This window comes from Plodia interpunctella, chromosome 28 (assembly GCF_027563975.2).
Source record: "Plodia interpunctella isolate USDA-ARS_2022_Savannah chromosome 28, ilPloInte3.2, whole genome shotgun sequence".
NCBI classification, from domain to species: Eukaryota; Metazoa; Arthropoda; class Insecta; order Lepidoptera; family Pyralidae; genus Plodia; species Plodia interpunctella.
The window spans coordinates 3,866,933-3,884,424 of record NC_071321.1 but is presented as its reverse complement, the minus strand read 5'-3'; the positions used below and the strand labels follow the sequence as shown (position 1 = coordinate 3,884,424).

Below are 17,492 nucleotides of genomic sequence, written 5' to 3'. Positions count from 1 at the left end.
GTTCCTCCTTTTACCTTAATATGGTCTGAATAATTATGGACTACTCAAAACAAGCAACTTTTATTCTACGACTTTTCGTAAATCGTTGTTTTTTTTTTTACATTTATGAAAAAAAAATACAATCGAATTTACGATTCTACACATCTTAACGCTTTCAACATGAGACAGTACAGTAGCGTTATGTAGCGGAATCGAACATGGATTTAACGTTTTATAGAAACGACATAAAAACTAAAGGGAAAATTTTGTATTTATTACGTTTTTTAGATAAAAATCGTGGAACAAAAGATGTTAGTCTCTATATACCTTTCGAAGGTTATGCGTTAGACAGTAACCCTGTATAGTCCGGACTTTACGCAGTTGGTAATTATGTAAATGCTATTCTAATATCAAGGAATATTTGAAGATGACTTGGTATGTTGTAATTTATAAGTTAATAAATTTAATTTTTAATAATTATGACATTGTTGCACGTCAGTAATGACTAAATGTGTGAAACGATAACTGCTATTTCCACTACTGGGGTATTATTTAATCTGTGATTGTACGTACCACATTTTTATGCAATAAAAATCATTCATTCTTTCTTTAATTATATAATTATTCAATTAAATATTATGCATTCATTCATTCATTTCGTTCTTTCCCTCGTTCGTTTATTCATTCATTCATTGATCATTACCTCTTGGTTTGAGAAATAAACTGAAAGAAAAAACACTGTCATTTACAATAGAATACTAGTATAGATTAGGTCACCCCAATGCCGCAAGATCATGCTATATTTGAAGCATCAAACCTATCTTCACATGGTCTCGATTTAAAATTATTAATTAAACTAGCTGCGTCCCGGGGCTTCGCTCCCGTGGGAATTTCAGGATAAAAGGTACCCACATAGGGTACCGTTTATTGTTGTTCCAGGTTATATTCTACCCGTGTGCCAAATTTTATATAAATCCGCCCGTACGATTTTGCGTGAACGAGTGACAATCATACACACATACATACATCCTCACAAACTTTAGCATTTATTATATTAGTTGGATAGGATTTACTAAGTACCTACGTAACAAACTGCATACCTAACAACACAAACTTTTGTATTTTCCTGTTATTACTTATAGTACAGTCGGACCAATGGTCAAGTTTACTAGATCTGAGTGTCTGAGTTCAGTTGGCAATGTATTAACGTTATTGACAAACTCAAACTTAATATACCTATTTTGATAACTGCACACTATAGTATTTTAACACAGTTTAATAAAAGTTAAATAATGACGAGAATTGTGGTGAATGTTTTAATGTGTGGTATTGCCTGTTTAGCTTGTAAGTATATACCTAATGTGACCGATATATTGATCGTCTTAATGTTAGTGGAGTACCTTCAATTTCTATCTATCTCTCTCTCTCTCTCTCTCTCTCTCTATAATTAATTGCTTCACTTCTTGTTACGACACGATGCATACCATTTCTTTTATTTGCCTGATGAAAATTTATATTTGAAAAATGGTAAGCCCTTCTGGCATAATAGGGACCAACACTGAATGAGTTTCTTTCGGCATTTCTTCTCGGCGCAGTGGTCGTTCCGAAATGCTAGCATTTTGGAGCATTGGTAAACATCATTTAATTTAGAATATGACGTGAAAAAGTGCTTGTGAAGGCCTAATTTCTGAATAAATGATTTGATTGATTTGATGTAACTTGGGTAATTCTCTCTTGACTTTCCTAGGACATAAAAACACGTTCTATATTTTTAAAATTTATTACCTATATGTAATATTAATAATTTTTGTCCACAACTTTGGTATGTGAGTAAAACTCCGTTTCCCGTGCGAGTTTCAGCAAATTCCTCCTTAGTAAAACTGCCATTTCTTGTTTCAGATGCAGAATTCCGTAATGCATACACACTAAGAGATGAAAGATGTGGTTTTAAAGACGGCTGTACACGCAGACCTTGTAGTAATCCAATGGATTTCTGGGTCTGTAATAAACCAGGTAAAATGTTGGATTTATTTATGTGCAAAAATTTATAAGTGGGTAGGTAAATGATACGTCACTTGAACCACGCCCTGTAAATAATTGTCTACAAATCAACTTCGGGCAAAAATGCGATAACTTTCGAACCGTTGGTCTGATTTTTGTGAAATTTAAAATCTGTCAATAGAATTTTTAATTTAGTGGGGCATCGGTTCAATCGTTTTTGAAATACCTATTCACAATTTTGTAAAAACACATCAAAAATTTATTGTGTTCGCGGCGAACAACTATTCACATAAGTAAATTATTTTACAACTAGGGATACCGACGACCATGCGAAGTGGAGATGAAAAAGTAGAAAAGTGGACCCTGAGCTCCGACGCTCCGCGGCTGAGGAAAGAACCGGGAAGAACACGATTAGCCGTGTGGTTCCGCTCTAGAATGGGACCACACCATTGAATAAAAATGTAAAATATTATGTAGATTTAGCATGGTAAAAATAAAAATCCAGGAGCTACGGAGAAACGTGACTGTTTCTCGTTATCTTCCTCTCTTCTTCTCCTTCTTATATTGAATATTTTTGTAATTATTATGGAGAAATAAACAACGCAATGAATAAATACAGGAATGTCATTGGATTGACATTATTATTGGTGACGTCATTTTATAAGCAAAAAGATTGCGTTTAGTTTCACTAGCCAGGTAAAATAAAGTTCAAGTCTAATTAAAGTTATAGATCAAAATAACGTATTTTTAAATATAAATCGGACTCAGTGTGATAGCATCATTTTATACTTATTTTTGTTAAAGGGGATCCTGATAAACAGATGAGTTCACGAGGGGATCCCCTGGGGGATCGAGTTAGGGGATCCTGGTAGACTAAACGGTTTATTTGAGAGAGAACGAACAAGAGAGTGTTGCATACAGATAATGTTGCCGTAACCAAAAAAAAAAATTAAAAAAAAAAAACAAATACTTTTTAATGTTGGTGTTCCAACACCATAGGTACCATGCCGTGGATGTTGTACGAGGCGACTGAGGGACACATGATCTAGGCAGCTTATAAGCTACAATGGCATTCCCAAGGAGTATTAGGTTAGGGTCAGACAGGCGGCTGGTTGTAAAATCACAGCCAAATCTTCAAAATTTTAAGGTCTTTTATACGCTGACCAATGGCTTCGCGGCTTCACAACCCTGAAAGACCGGAACAAGCAGAGATTAGAGACAGAGAACACGATCTATGATTCAAACCATAATTTCATAACAATTTATTTTATTTCTATAGGCGAAAAGTAAAATAAAAAAACTACTAATTATCTACAAAGAGGATTGTTACTTTCTACTACGGTGGCCATCAAAATCCGTTTAGTCAACTCATGCATTATAGCAAACTTTAACACTTTCTATTTAAATTCTTTATCTAGTGTAGCATAATCTGTTAAAATATTTTTTTTAGTAATTACGAGTATCATATCGAATGTGTTATTGCTAACACTGGTGTTAGATTTTATTCAAGTCATTTAAAGGCATCTGAAATGACTTTTACTACTACTTACCGCCATCTAGCGGCAGACAGTCGCATACACACTAGTGAACTAAACTGTCCGCCAGTGTGCAGGTTTCTTCAAGATGTTTACTTTCACCGGAAACAAGTTAGTGGTGGCCTATGAAAATTAAACTTGTATATATGAGTGAAATTGGTGTAACAGGAGCAAGGTTATCATGCTCGACCGCCACAAAGGGAAGATCTTCCCGCCAGCGCTAGGTGTTGCGCCAGGTTAACCGCACGGCTCCGATGGTGTCATGTCGGAGGTTGTATATATCTTCCAATCGAAAACGCACTGTCTGCGCGGTCTAGGCTTGTCAGCTTCTGGTAGTGAGTCGACCGTAGCGCCATCTGTCCGTAGAGTCGTGGATCACTTGTGTGGCTTGTTATTCGTTGCGTTTGGTCGGCTTTTTATATCTGCGGCGTTGTGCACGTGGCGTGGTAGATGTCGCCAAATTGGTATACAAACTCATGTGGCACGAGTAGGATACAAACCTGAGACCTTTCGATCCACAGGCGGGCTTCTTAGCCATTACACCACAGTCAACCAAAAAAAATCAGTTTAACCAAGCCCCTTGTTGCAAATTAGTATGTAAAATTTTCTTCTACAAGATTTTTATTTGTCCCGTCTGACTGTAAACAAATTGAAATTGGCGTCACTTCAGTTATTATGACAATGAATTATTATTATAAACATTACCTCGTGGTGCACCCAGGATCGCTTCCCGACGAGGGAACTCAACAGTTAACCCACTAGGTCTCCGTGAGGACAATACAAGCTTGTGTCAAAACTGATAATTTGTTAAAAACGTATTAACCGACTCCAAAAAAAAAAGGAGGTGAATCTCAATATGTCATAATGTTGTTTATTTTTTCACAGTATGAAATTCAATACGCTGACTTGAAATTGGACGTAGCACAAGCAAAGCCGCCCAAAACAAACCATATGACTTATAATGAAATCAAAGGGGTTTTGGCGCCAAAAACAATCGATAAAGTAATTGTACAAGTCAAAAGTGACTCGTAAAAAATGTTCAGAAAGAAAAAACAAATATTTCCAGTCGGACTGACCGCAAAAAAATTGAAATCACGTCTATTTGTTAGACGAATTAAAAAAACCCCGACTATTAATATTCATTTCGCTACAACTTTTGAACGGCTGAACCGATTTTGATCAAACATATCTAAGAACCGCCGCATAAAAATTAGCTATCAAATAAATATAAAAAAAAAACGCATCCAAATCGGTTCAACCGTTGATGAGCTACGGTGCCACGTACACAGACAGACAGGAGATTACTATTTTAACGCGCGTTAAAAATGCGCCCACTTGATATACACTATCAAAGATTTTTGTTGAAAAAATATATAATTAGATATTACACTTGTCACAATCTTTACGTCTATATTTTTGACATTAATTTAAATAAGTACAAATTAGTCTAATTGTTTTGAAATTTCCTTATAATAATGATTCATTGCTTATCGGTCATATTCTCCATAGAACATTTATAAATAAACATTATTACCTACTTACAACTGAACCGAGTTTAATTTATTTGCTCAACTTAATCCGTCATTTTGTCTACAGCAAATTTAACGTTTTTGGTAATTTAATATATAGTTAAAGTAACTATCATTTGTCAATGCTTTAAAATAATTATTCTAACCGATTTTCACATCTTGATTGATTGAAGCAAAATTATGTTTTATTATTCAATGAATTTAAAAATATACATGTTATTTTTAGTGTCGCATATAAATTTTGGTAAGAAATATTTTTCTATAAATTTCATTAATGCTTTATTTAACCTACTGATATATTTAAATATTGGTCAAGCTGAACAAAACCTGACTTTAATTGATTCCGTCGTATTTCTTTTGTCGCAATTGGAATTTACAAGAATTTCGAAGTCTGCTAAAACCTTTAGTAAGTAGGTAGTTAGTATACTTATTTAAAAAAAAGTAAGTATATTTTTTATCTATATACCAAGTAACAATTTTATTAGTAACCGGTGGTGGCGTAATGGTTAAGACCAGTGGATCGCCTGTTTTATATATTATTAGAAAAAAAACATTGTAAGAAACAATAATGGTAAGCCGATCTGGCATGATAGGGACCAACACTGTTCAAATGAGTTTCTTTCGGCATTTCTTCTCAGCAGTGGTCGTTCCGAGATGCCAGTAGTTTGTACCTTGTGAGAAATAACTATAAATATAAAGATTGACGAGAAAAAGTGCCTGTGAAGGTCTAATTTCTGAATAAATGATTTGAATTTGAATTTGGATCGAAAGGTCCCAAGTTCGAATCCTACTCGTGCCACATGAGTTTGTATACCAATCTGACTCATGTATAGTAGTTTTCAACGACCACCACTTGCTTCCGGTGAAGGGAAACATCGTGAGGAAACCTGCACACTGGTTGATCATTGAGGCAATGGCAAACCACTCCATTAATAGTGACAAGAAAGTTGTTGCATGTGTTTCATTCCACGTACTGCCCACGACCCTCAGCCATGAGGAAATACGATTAATGAAGAAGAAGAATTATCCTTATGTATAGTTATTATTTTCACAGGTGCACTCAGAAACCCTACTGAAGTTTGGGTCCAAACACCGATTCATTGTAAGTATTGTAATAATCCTGCCTGTGATCGAAAGGTGCCAGGTTCATATCCTACTCATAAGTATCGCATTGAAACCTAATCCAGATTTTAAGTTAGACTATCCCCTATACAGCTCTGAAAACCGCTTGATACGAGAGCAAACATACAGACTGAAAGACAAAAATAAAAATATATTTTGGCTTCTATTAGTCCCATAAAGACTCCATATTAATTATTTTTCTTTATGATCTTTTATGTACAGACATAGCTCACTTACGGTTTTTGACAATTTTCCTGGTTTCTTCCCAGATATTGGGCGTCGGAGCCCGTTTATCTTTTGTTTATTAATTTTTTTTTGTATTTGTACTTAGATTCTGAAGGACAGTCGGTCTTGTTTTATGGTTATGGCGATCAAATATTATTGACTATTGTACAGATAAACGTCCCAAAAGATTTGATCTGGTATGAAATACGAGGTAGGTCTTATTTTTATCTTCTCCCATATTCGCGTATTGAAAGTTATAAATTTGTGTGCGTAATGCGACTTTGCTCAATAAAAAATCAAATCTCACCATCGAGTCGATTCGCAGTGAGACGTAGCAACAGGAGTAGAGAATCGGAACAGAGGCTAAAGTTTATACGACTACGTTTTCGTAGGTACACTACCACAAGCTTGTAGCGTATGTGTGCGTGTCTACTAGCCGCTAGTCGCGTACGCGCCGCAACTGGATAAAACCGGTTTATGTGCGCTCGGCCAGTAGACAAGCTGAGAGCTAAGCTACCACTGTCACAATGTATCGCGCTCCTGCCCAGTAAAAACCGGCGAATTTCAAATTTTATTTCTAGTGGAATAAAGTCTTAATAGTTAGATTCAGAGGTGTAAATCGAATAAATGTTCAGTTTATTTTATTTAAACAACAATTTAGGACGCTCCATAATATGTTCCCAGTCCCTGATAACGTGATGTAGTTAACCAATCACAGTGCGCGATTGGGACGCAACGACAACCACACCGCAATGTGGTTAGCTGCGTTTCACTTCGAATCGACTCGATAGTGAAAAGTGATGCAAACCAGCACTTCGCCCTGAAAGTAAATAAATATATTTTTTATTTTGTTTTCTTTTAGCTAAAAGTTGTGATAACAATACATCGTTTTTCATCACACGCATGAATTACAAACATTGTAGAAGGCGATGCGATTTATGCGATTGCGATGAGCTAATTATATCAAATGAAATAGAAACAGTGAAAATAGAATACAAGAAGGAATGTTTCCATACTATAAGAGTTCATACTCAAAATTATGATTGTGTGGAAAAGTACTTGTACAAAATAATTAACAAATATAATACCAAAGGTAAGCGATTGTGTTCATTATGAGTTTCCAATTTGAACTCTATTGTTGAAGCTAAAAATTGCGGATCATCGGAAAAACTTTCTATGAACGAGGTCGAATCAAATACCGCACTAAGAGGTTAATATAGACAAATTATTGTCAGAAAATTTTAATTTAAAAACTTTAATTTGTTATCCGAATCAGACATGACCACAGATTTATATATAACTCGAAATCTGTGATACTTACTGTTTGTCAAGTTATGGAAACGGATTTTAAACGAACTACATTTTTTTTGTTATTGCTATACCAAATAGAATAGTCAAGATTGGTTGATAAATTCCTAATGTTGCCAGCCAAAAAATATTTTAATCACTCTTTTGACAGACTGTACATATGTACTTAGCTATTTTGTCTTTTTTGTTATTCCTTTAAAATCCTGGCAATACTTACTAATCCTATAATAACCATATTACAGAAAAAACTACACATCAAATTTACTACCACCACGAATGGAACACAGGAGACAACTGTAAGCTATATTTTTCAATATAAGTAATCTTTCAGCGAGCGCTGTTAAAATGCTTTTGATATAATTGACATTGCGACCAAAAACGGAGTAGGTACACGATAAAAAACTTTCGTGTTAAAAATCCACGGGCGTGTCAAGGAATTGGTTGTCTCACGTGAAATATACCGCGTGCGTAGTGCGACTTCGCTATTTACATCTCAAGTTCATCAAATCATCATCAAGTTGATTCGCAGTGAGACGCAGCTAACCAATCACAGTGCGCTATTGTGACGCAACGACAACCACACCGCAATGTGATTGGTTCGCTGCGATTCGACAGTGAGAAGTGATATGCAAACCCGCACTTCGCCCTGAGGGCAGATTTCGATGAATTTTGATACACAGTGTATATCTAATGCATGGATTTCAAAATAACCGTTAAGTTTAGCGCGCACTTTCAAAGTGTAATAAATAAAGCCGAAAAAACGTCGCTAAACTTTGGCGATAAGCTGAAATTCACCAACGCGAAGTTCATACGCAACGTGATAATTATGCTCGGCCTTACACGGCCTTAAAATGTCAATATAATCACGAGGAACGATAATTTATTAATATATGTATGTTTTTTACGTTGCAGATTTGAAGATCACATCGGCAAAGCGTCAACTGCCGCAAAAAGGTATACATATAAATACAATCGTTTAACAAAAAAATATTATGGAAAATACTAAATGCTATATAATTAGTATGGAAAATGGAATTTGTAACGCTTGCTCGGCGGAAAATGAAGATAAGGCATTCTTTAAAAAGACTTAGCGCACGTTTACATTTCAGGTCATCCTAAAAACGCTTCATCATCGACTTACCCGACACAGCCAAGACCCTATGTACATACGACACCACCAACACGATCTACACTAAGAAAAATAATTTCAATATTAAAACCAGCAGTAAAATTCACTCCATCTACAACACAAATCCCTAAACTTGAAAGTCTACCATCTGAAGGTATTTAATAGTGGATTATTATTTTTTATTACCATATTGTGGCCCACTGCTGGACGAAGGCCATAAAGTAGATTATTATAACCTTTTAAAAGTACTTGTGATAAGCTGCATCTACTGTGACAAATACAAAAACAGTAGGTCGGTAAAAGTGTTCATATGTATAAAAAAGATTGATTCAACCGGTGTATCAAACTTCATCGAAATCTGTCCTCAGGGCGAAGTGCGGGTATGCATATCACTTCTCACTATCGAATCGCAGCGAACCAATCATATTGCGGTATGGTTGTCGTTGCGTCACAATAGCGCACTGTAATTGGTTAGCTGCGTCTCACTGCGAATCGATTCGATAGTGAGATATAGATATTTCACGTGATTCACAACCAACATTTATACATACAAATTTTCGCATTTATAAATATTTGACTTCTATTTTTTCGTAGTATATTTTATCAATTTTCATGGTCTGTTTCAGGGCATTTGTTAATTATAATAAGCGCAATTACTGTCGCCTTAATAATTTCGGTTATAGCAACGTGGACATTTTGTAAATGTAAGAAAAAAAAGAGTAGAAACACGAATAAAAGGGAAACAATTTACGTAAGTAATTTGTATTTATTTTATATTTTTTTGTCGTTCATTTAAGTCGTAGAACGCTACGTCGCGCTGTATTTTATCGGCGGATCAATTGACGCTGCAAAACCGGAGTATTACCTAAGTACTTTGTAGCCTAGGCATTTACGCAGTCAGTACCCTGTAATTACAAGGCTCTCTCTCTTGTACTTCCTTCAAACTTTTAGTTTTAGTCCTTCTTCTTATCGACTATATTACCACTAACAATGGTGGCCCAAAATAATTTGACATGACTTATGAATACTGAGGGCTTAGTGCGAGTAGTGAAACGCAACGAACCAATGAAATTTGGTGTGTGTCGCGTCACAATGGTGCAATATCATTAGTGGTGGTGATATATAAAAAGCAAAGTCGATAGTGAGATATAAAGAGCAAACTCGCACTAAGCCCTCTGACAACAAACCGATTGACTAAAAAGTTTTGCCAAGCAATAAAATATATATACAACCTATTTGTGCGCCGATGCTCTTAATGGTTGGGCAATCGGAAAATGAGAGAGAACCACCGAGCTTTTTTTTGTTTTGTTCATCCATGTGGAAGGGCAAAGGGATCTACGCCCTTACGTCATACAGCCGTCGTCTAAATTGAGTACCACAGACCAACAAGAGAAACAATACATATTTTTTTGAAAATATTTCAGGCATCTCAACACGTGCAGTACGCAAACCTGAGTTTGTCTCAAACCAATTCGCCTCCTCCGCCGCAAAGTGAAATAATCTACGCCCAAGTCGCTGGCTTCATTGGTCTTGATTCTTAAAAAAACCTACATGAAATACAATTTGTTATTATTAGGTTAGTGTGTAAGGGTCTCTAGCACGTGTAACTGTAAATAACGACCAAATCACTGATGTTCCACCGCATTTATTAACTAGAAATCACTCACTGTCAATAGATAGAACAATAAAAGTCCGTTGAAGTGCAATTTTCAAACTTTTATGGTTTCGAAGTGAAGTAAGAACCCTTCTAGTTTTGTCATGTCTTTACTGTGAGCTTGCTTATTTTTACATCACCGATTATTTCAACTGACAGCTGTCAACTGTCCGTTTGCTGATGATTCCTTTGCTTACGTTCATTACTTCTATTTAAAAAGTTACTATATATATTATCTGCGTACAAGCGAGGCGGCAATTTTTAATTTTGTTGAAATATTATAATTTATAGGTACTTAAAGTCAAAGAAAGTTATAATAATTGTAATATTTTAATGAAACTACTGTTAGTAGTATTATTATTATTATAATAAAGCGTGAAAGCTTGAGTAAATGTTACAAAAACTCTGTAATTGATAAAGAGATGTGAATACATGTTATTGTATGACACCAAATGGTATTTTTTTTACTTCCAATGAAAATCGTAACATTGTGATCCTATACTGTTGGGGCTAGAATAGGCTAGTTGCCAAATTTTTGTTTTGATGACTATTCGAAGGCTCTTATATCATTAGAAACACCAGTGAAAAAAATACTGTGATAATGACAATACTTAAAATCAAATAAAAAATAAAATCACACATTTCTGATCTCGCTCGAAACGCTCCATACTAAATGTCACGAACAAGTGACGTCACAACGTGCGATAATGTTCGCGAAGGATATGTTTGTTCCACAACTACATTTATTACGTTTACGGGGATATATTCGTTAATAAAAGTTGTTACAAAATGTTGTTTTGTAACAAGATGAGAACATGGTTAAATTTGTTTTTTATAATTTCATACTTTTTAAAAATGGACTCTTTCCAACCAACTTTAAATCTTCGTATTTAGATCCAGCTGCATTGTTACAGTCTATGAATTATCATAATGATACTAAATATATTTATTTTATCTAGATTAGGTATATTTTTTACAATTCTCTGACCTTGGCAACTACCCTATTGAGTAGAGATATATATTTGTTTTCACTGTTATTTAGATAATTTATTAACGAAGATTTATATATTCAAAATAGCTTATTAGAGCACCGTGCGTTGCCGAGTCGGGTCGCTAGTTGAGTTGTATAGTTAGTTATAGATCACTAGCCGCGCCCCGGGGTTTCGTTCCGGTGGGAATTTCGGGATGAAAAGTATGTACCCTATCTGTTATTCTAAGTTATATTCTGCCCGTGATTTTGCGTGAAAGAGTTAGCAAACAAACATGTGTTAGGATCTTATTGTTTAACTCCAAAGACGATTTCTGAATAAATGTATTTTATATTATTTGGGATACACACGACAGACTCCATAGCGGAAAAAATTCTGAGTGACAATGACAACCTTATAAAAATAGTAAATTTACTTTGTGTTGCCAGCAACAGCATACTTACATACACACATCCTCACAAACTTTCGCAATTTTAATATTAGTACGATAGATTATGATAACCTATCGCCTACTTATAAGACAAATTCTCCAGTTTAAGTATGATTAGCTTTTACAATCTTCGCGGAAACGAATCTGGGAATATAACACATCTTCTGTAGTGGGAGTTCGGTCTTGAGCCGTAGTCATACGCAAATCCAACTCCAAGTATTGTACTCCATTGGATGCCTGCAAATAAAAAGACAATTTTTAAATGCCTTTACTTAAAAAAGCGGCCAAGTGCGAGTCGAACTCGCCCATGAAGTAGCAACAAGTGACATAACATAAAAGTTCTTGTTGATCGATTTTTATATTTGCGTTGATTGAATGAAAGGTAAATTGCGGTTTACGATTTACGACGTATAAAAAGAAACTACTTAGGTAATAGATCTCGTTCAAACCAATTTTCGGTGGAAGTTTATATAGAGAATGTACATCATATATTTTTTTGAGTTTTATCATTCAAAAACAAATTCAAATCATTTATTCAGAAATTAGGCCTTCACAGGCACTTTTTCACGTCATATTCTAAATGATATTTACCAAAGCTACAAACTACTACCATTTCGGAACGACCACTGCTGAGAAGAAATGCCGAAAGAAACTCATTCAAACAGTATTGGTCCCTATTATGCCAGACGGGCTTACCATTTTATATGAAATGAAAGTCACACGAGGGTGTAACTTGAGCTTGAGCCGCGAACACACGAGTTGCGACTTTCTTTCGAGTCATAGGTACATAATTTTATGTGACACACTAGATCTTGCCCAGGGCTTCGCTCCCGTGGGAATTTTGAGATAAAACATAACCTATATCAATCTTGGATAATGTACCTTTCTAATGGTGAAAGAATTTTCGAAATCGGTTCGGTAGCTTCGGAGTTTACCCGCCTCAAACATACAAACTCACAAACGCTAACCTCTTTATAATAAATAATACATAATAAAGATGTGTTTACGAGAAAAACTCTCGTATTGTATGCGTACAACTTACATAAATGATCTGTTCCCTGACATCCTCTGCTCGGTTTCTACACTTCCAATAAAATATTATGCCAATTAATATTGATATTAGTATCACTATGACGATAATTACACTTATTATTACAGCATTTGAACTACTAGTTACATTACTAACATTTGAATTTGTATAGCTCCCCTCTGTGGTGGTTTCTGAAAGAAAATCAACGGGGAAATAGATAGATTGTTAAGTATAAAATCATGACTACCTCGGTGGCGCAGTGGTGAGTGCTTGCCTCTGAACCGAGAGGTCCCGGGTCGGGTCATGATGGAAAATGATCTTTTTCTGATTGACTCGGTTTTTGGATGTTTATTTATATATGTATTTGTTATAAAATATAGTATCGTTGAGTTGGTATCCCATAACACAAGTCTCGAACTTACTTTTGGGGCTAGCTGAATTGTGTGATTGATGTCCTAATATATTTATTTATTTATGTATCATAACTGAACTAACAACGTTTACCATTTCACGATGATGTCTTCCGTCGGCTTTATCCCTAAAATAGGACCAGTCTATATCGTCCCGCTGATGTCGTAGGACGTGACTATGGATAAAAACCTTTGCAGCAGCATTACCAAAAAAGGGTTGACGCCAAGCAGGCAGTCAGTATTAAATTACAGCCAAAACATAATTTCAAAGTTGTATTTTTTCATCGGAAGGGTCGGGACTCCACAGTCGATGTGATAAACGTTTAAAGAATTGGTTATAAAATCTTTATTGGGCCTCAATTAGGTAGCGTATCGAGGATTTAATGGTTCCACACTATCGACTAAAGCAAATGCCGAATATACATTGAGTGGTTAGTATATGAGCTGTTTTCACCGCAAAGAAAAACCAGATGGATGTCAAAACCGCCTAAGTTTCGTCAACTTTTTGCGTAAGATAGTGCCTATAAGTGTTTAGTTTTACTACATAGTTACAAGAAAATGTTTACCTGCAATCCCTCCACGATTAGTTGAACTAGTTAGTATTGTATAATCTGTGGTTGAACTAAAACATGGCGTTGATATGACATGTGATTCTGAAAAAACAATAATTTCTAAATCCACCATCAGTCTTTAAAGAGTAGAAAACAATTTAATTTAGGTTTTTAATTGGGTAAATAAGTATGTAGCGGGAGCCAGGTGATTATGCTCGACCGCCACAAAAGGAAGACCTTCCCGCCAGGCTAGGTGTTGCGCCTGGGGAACTGTACGGCTCCGACGGTGTCATGTCGGAGGTTGTATTTATGCTTCCAATCGAAAACGCACTGTCTGCGCGGTCTAGGTTTGTTAGCTGTCCATAGTGAGTCGACCGTCGTGCCATCTGTCCGTAGTGTCCTGGATCACTTGTGTGGCTTGTTATTCATTTGCGTTTGGTCGGCTTTTTACATCTGCTCCGTTGTGCATGTGGCGTGGTAGATGTCGCCACAAGTAGTAAATATTTCAATTCCGAAATATACATGTTTTGTAAATAGGTATAAATAATCTATACCATGAAAGAAGTCCCTCAGGCGTGGCGTTACTGTCGCTGCGAAAATCATTGTGGTCAATCTGTTATCGATAGTTCCTCGTATTGCCACAGGTATGCCTCTGCCCTGCCTCTTTCATGGTATGTTGTATTTCTATAAGATATTCACATACTTATACAAAATTGTGGCCTCCAAGTCACACTATATTCCATTTTATATCTCATCAGAGGTGCTAAAAGGTCTGAAATATTTGAATAAAGTAATCATTATTTAATAGCATCTATCGACTCTTATTCTTATCATAAATAAATAAATTAGAACAAATCACACTGATTGAGCTAGCCCTAAAGTAAGTTCGAGACTTGAGTTTTGTGATACGGTACTAACACAACGATAATATGTTTTATTACATAATAGCTTTTGCCCACGTAAATAGTTATTTTCCGAGATTAAAGGTAGGTACCTAAGTACCCCTACGTCCTTCTACATACTTTAAACTACATGTATGCAAAATTTCAAGAAGATTGGTTGAGGAGATAGAGCTCGAAAAGGTAACAAATAGACTAATACACAAACAATCTTACTTTCACATTTATATTAGTATATAGTATGTACTATCGTATAGTAGGTACCTATATAAATAAATATATTAGGACAAATGACACAGATTGAGCTAGCCCCAAAGTAAGTTCGAGACTTATGCTATGGGATACTAACTCAACGATACTATATTTTATAACAAATACACATATAGATAAACATCCAAGACCCGGGCCAATCAGAAAAAGTTTCATTTTCCATCATGACTCGACCGGGGATCGAACCCGGGACCTCTCGGTTCAGTGGCAAGAACTTTACCACTGCGCCACCGAGGTCGTCGTGTATAGAGAAACATCGGAGATGTCAACCAATCTGAAAAATATCAATTTTCCATGTTGACTATATTCTATTTACTTTACTACAGTTCTTTATCACAATTGGTACTAGGTAAGTCCTACTAATTTGAAATTATAAATGTGAAAGTTTGTGAGGATGTATTTGTGTATAGGTATGTTTGTTACTCTTTCACGAGGAATCTACTGGACGGATTATTATGAAATTTGGTACACGGGTAGAATATAACCTGGAATAACACATAGGTAGGCTGCTTTTGGTCCCGAAATTCCCACAGGAACGAAGGCCCGGGGTGCAGCTAGTCTATACTACTATTATAAAGAGGTAAGCGTTTGTGAGTTTTAATGTTTGAGGCGGGTAATTTCCGAAGCTACTCAACCGATTGTAAAAATTATTTCACCATTAAAAAGCTGCATTATCCGAGATTGCTATAGGCTTTATTTTATCTCAAAATTCCCACCGGGAGCGAAGCCCCGGGCAACATCTAGTAATATATAAATCTGTGGTTGGTATACTTACTCTTGATATCATAACTGATACAATTCGAATGAATATTAGACAGTTGCACAGTCAGCATAAACGAATCTCCATTACGAAATAATATTTTGTTAGTATGCCCATTATCTAAAAATAAAATTAATTATAATTTATTTTATTCATAGACAGCAACGTATCGCGATGAAACCTATACTAGATTTTTACGGTAGACCGTCCGCTATACAACTGCGATCAAACCGCATCAAAATCCATGCAATAGTTTTTGGGAGATACGCGACATAAATATAAAAAGACAAGAATACTAAAAATAATGATTTTGGACTCTATTCGCCCCACAAGGGACCCTATAATTATATTTCTGTAATATCTCCTACGCACAGACATAACCGAGGTACCTATACGGATTTATTATATGTATATTATCACGCCAGAAACTGGGATTTTCTATTTGTCACGATCCTGACTAATAGGTACATACCTACCTGCCCCTACTCATTATATAATACACAAAATATTTTTCTTCCTTTTTAACTTGCATATTCACACTGGTTTCACACCCCTCCACAAATTTCTGCACGACGATTTTCCGCCAGGTGGCGGTAGTCGTAAAAGTCATATCAGATGCCTTTTAGCGACTTGAATGATACCCAGTGTAAGTACCTAAATAACACACGCAATGTGTAAGAAAAATATACATCTCATTCTTTACTTTTATGTGGAGCGTGAGAGACTGGCATTGTCGGTTCGGTGTAACATGCTCGCGCGCCATTTTGCTAGATGTAGTGAAGTGAAGGAGACCCTATTTAGAGCTTACTGCCAGTGCTTCTACACTTGTTATGGTATAATTATAAGAGGTCTTCCTTCAGCACCATAACGGTGCAGTATAATAATGCATACCGCATCCTTATGAAGCTTCCTCGCTACTGCAGCGCGTCGGGCATGTTCGCTGAGGGGAGAATGCCCAATTTCTTTGCTATTATAAGGTCACGTATATCTTCCTTCTGGGACAGATTGCGTGACGCTAGTAATAGCATTCTTAAAGTAATTTGTAAAGACTTGACAAGCGCGATGATACGGTATTGGATCACAGCACATCGGGAACCTAACAAAAAATGATCATTGTAAGACTGAAAATACGCCTTGTGGCTTTATTTTTACTTTATTTCATTTAGATAATTCATTGTATTTATTTTACATATGTAAATGTACAAATATATGGGTTTTTACCTAAAATAAATAACTATTATTATTATATATTATTTACTTTTATGAAAATAAATCATATAGACATCATCAAACAAAAATGTATCTAAATCACGGTGTGCGCACTTCATTCTGGTTTTTCAAACATGTTATGTCGTTAAACTGTTTTGTGTGCCAATAAATAAAATAAATAAATAACAACTTACCAAGAGAATATTGATACGACCAATCGCCATATAAAATTATGTTGCAAATTAACATCATTAATATATACTGCCGTCATACGAAAAAAGGGCACAACTAACATTTTAAGAAAAATTGAGTTATATACATATTTAGAATGAGGAAAAAAAGGCGCATCTGCTCAATTTTTTGAAGAATTTTAACTTTAAGGAATTCGGAGTTACAGTAGGCGCAAAAGGCACAAATGAGACTTATATTCATGTTTTATTGAATGAAAAGGCATATTATTTA

The 17,492-nt window shown here is 35.5% G+C and overlaps 1 protein-coding gene and 1 long non-coding RNA gene across 13 annotated transcripts; one reads left to right on the top strand and one right to left on the bottom strand.

Moving 5' to 3' along the window:
* The first annotated feature begins 1,013 nt into the window (after positions 1–1,013).
* Positions 1,014–10,874, top strand: LOC128681792 (uncharacterized). 9 transcript variants are annotated; one of them, XM_053765968.2, is made up of 10 exons: positions 1,015–1,323; positions 1,879–1,992; positions 6,099–6,188; positions 6,498–6,602; positions 7,254–7,484; positions 7,942–7,995; positions 8,612–8,653; positions 8,809–8,982; positions 9,455–9,579; positions 10,253–10,866. In XM_053765968.2, exons 1-10 carry the CDS (start codon positions 1,272–1,274, stop codon positions 10,367–10,369), a joined length of 1,104 nt encoding a protein of 367 aa, XP_053621943.1. In that variant the 5' UTR covers positions 1,015–1,271; the 3' UTR covers positions 10,370–10,866. The 9 variants fall into 9 exon arrangements, with proteins under 9 accessions (XP_053621947.1, XP_053621943.1, XP_053621950.1 ...); XM_053765970.2 differs by having other exon boundaries at positions 1,018–1,323; positions 6,099–6,146; positions 10,253–10,863; XM_053765969.2 differs by lacking the exon at positions 1,015–1,323 and adding an exon at positions 1,516–1,609 and having other exon boundaries at positions 10,253–10,874.
* Positions 10,875–10,972: 98 nt separating this feature from the next.
* Positions 10,973–17,292, bottom strand: LOC128681794 (uncharacterized). 4 transcript variants are annotated; one of them, XR_010370278.1, is made up of 7 exons: positions 17,225–17,292; positions 16,294–16,475; positions 15,837–15,941; positions 14,596–15,335; positions 13,908–13,994; positions 12,944–13,122; positions 10,973–12,138 (listed from the first exon to the last, which is right to left on the bottom strand). It is a non-coding gene; the product is annotated as an uncharacterized LOC128681794 (long non-coding RNA). The 4 variants fall into 4 exon arrangements; XR_010370279.1 differs by having other exon boundaries at positions 16,298–16,475; XR_008406058.2 differs by lacking the exon at positions 16,294–16,475.
* Between the last annotated feature and the right edge of the window lie 200 nt (positions 17,293–17,492).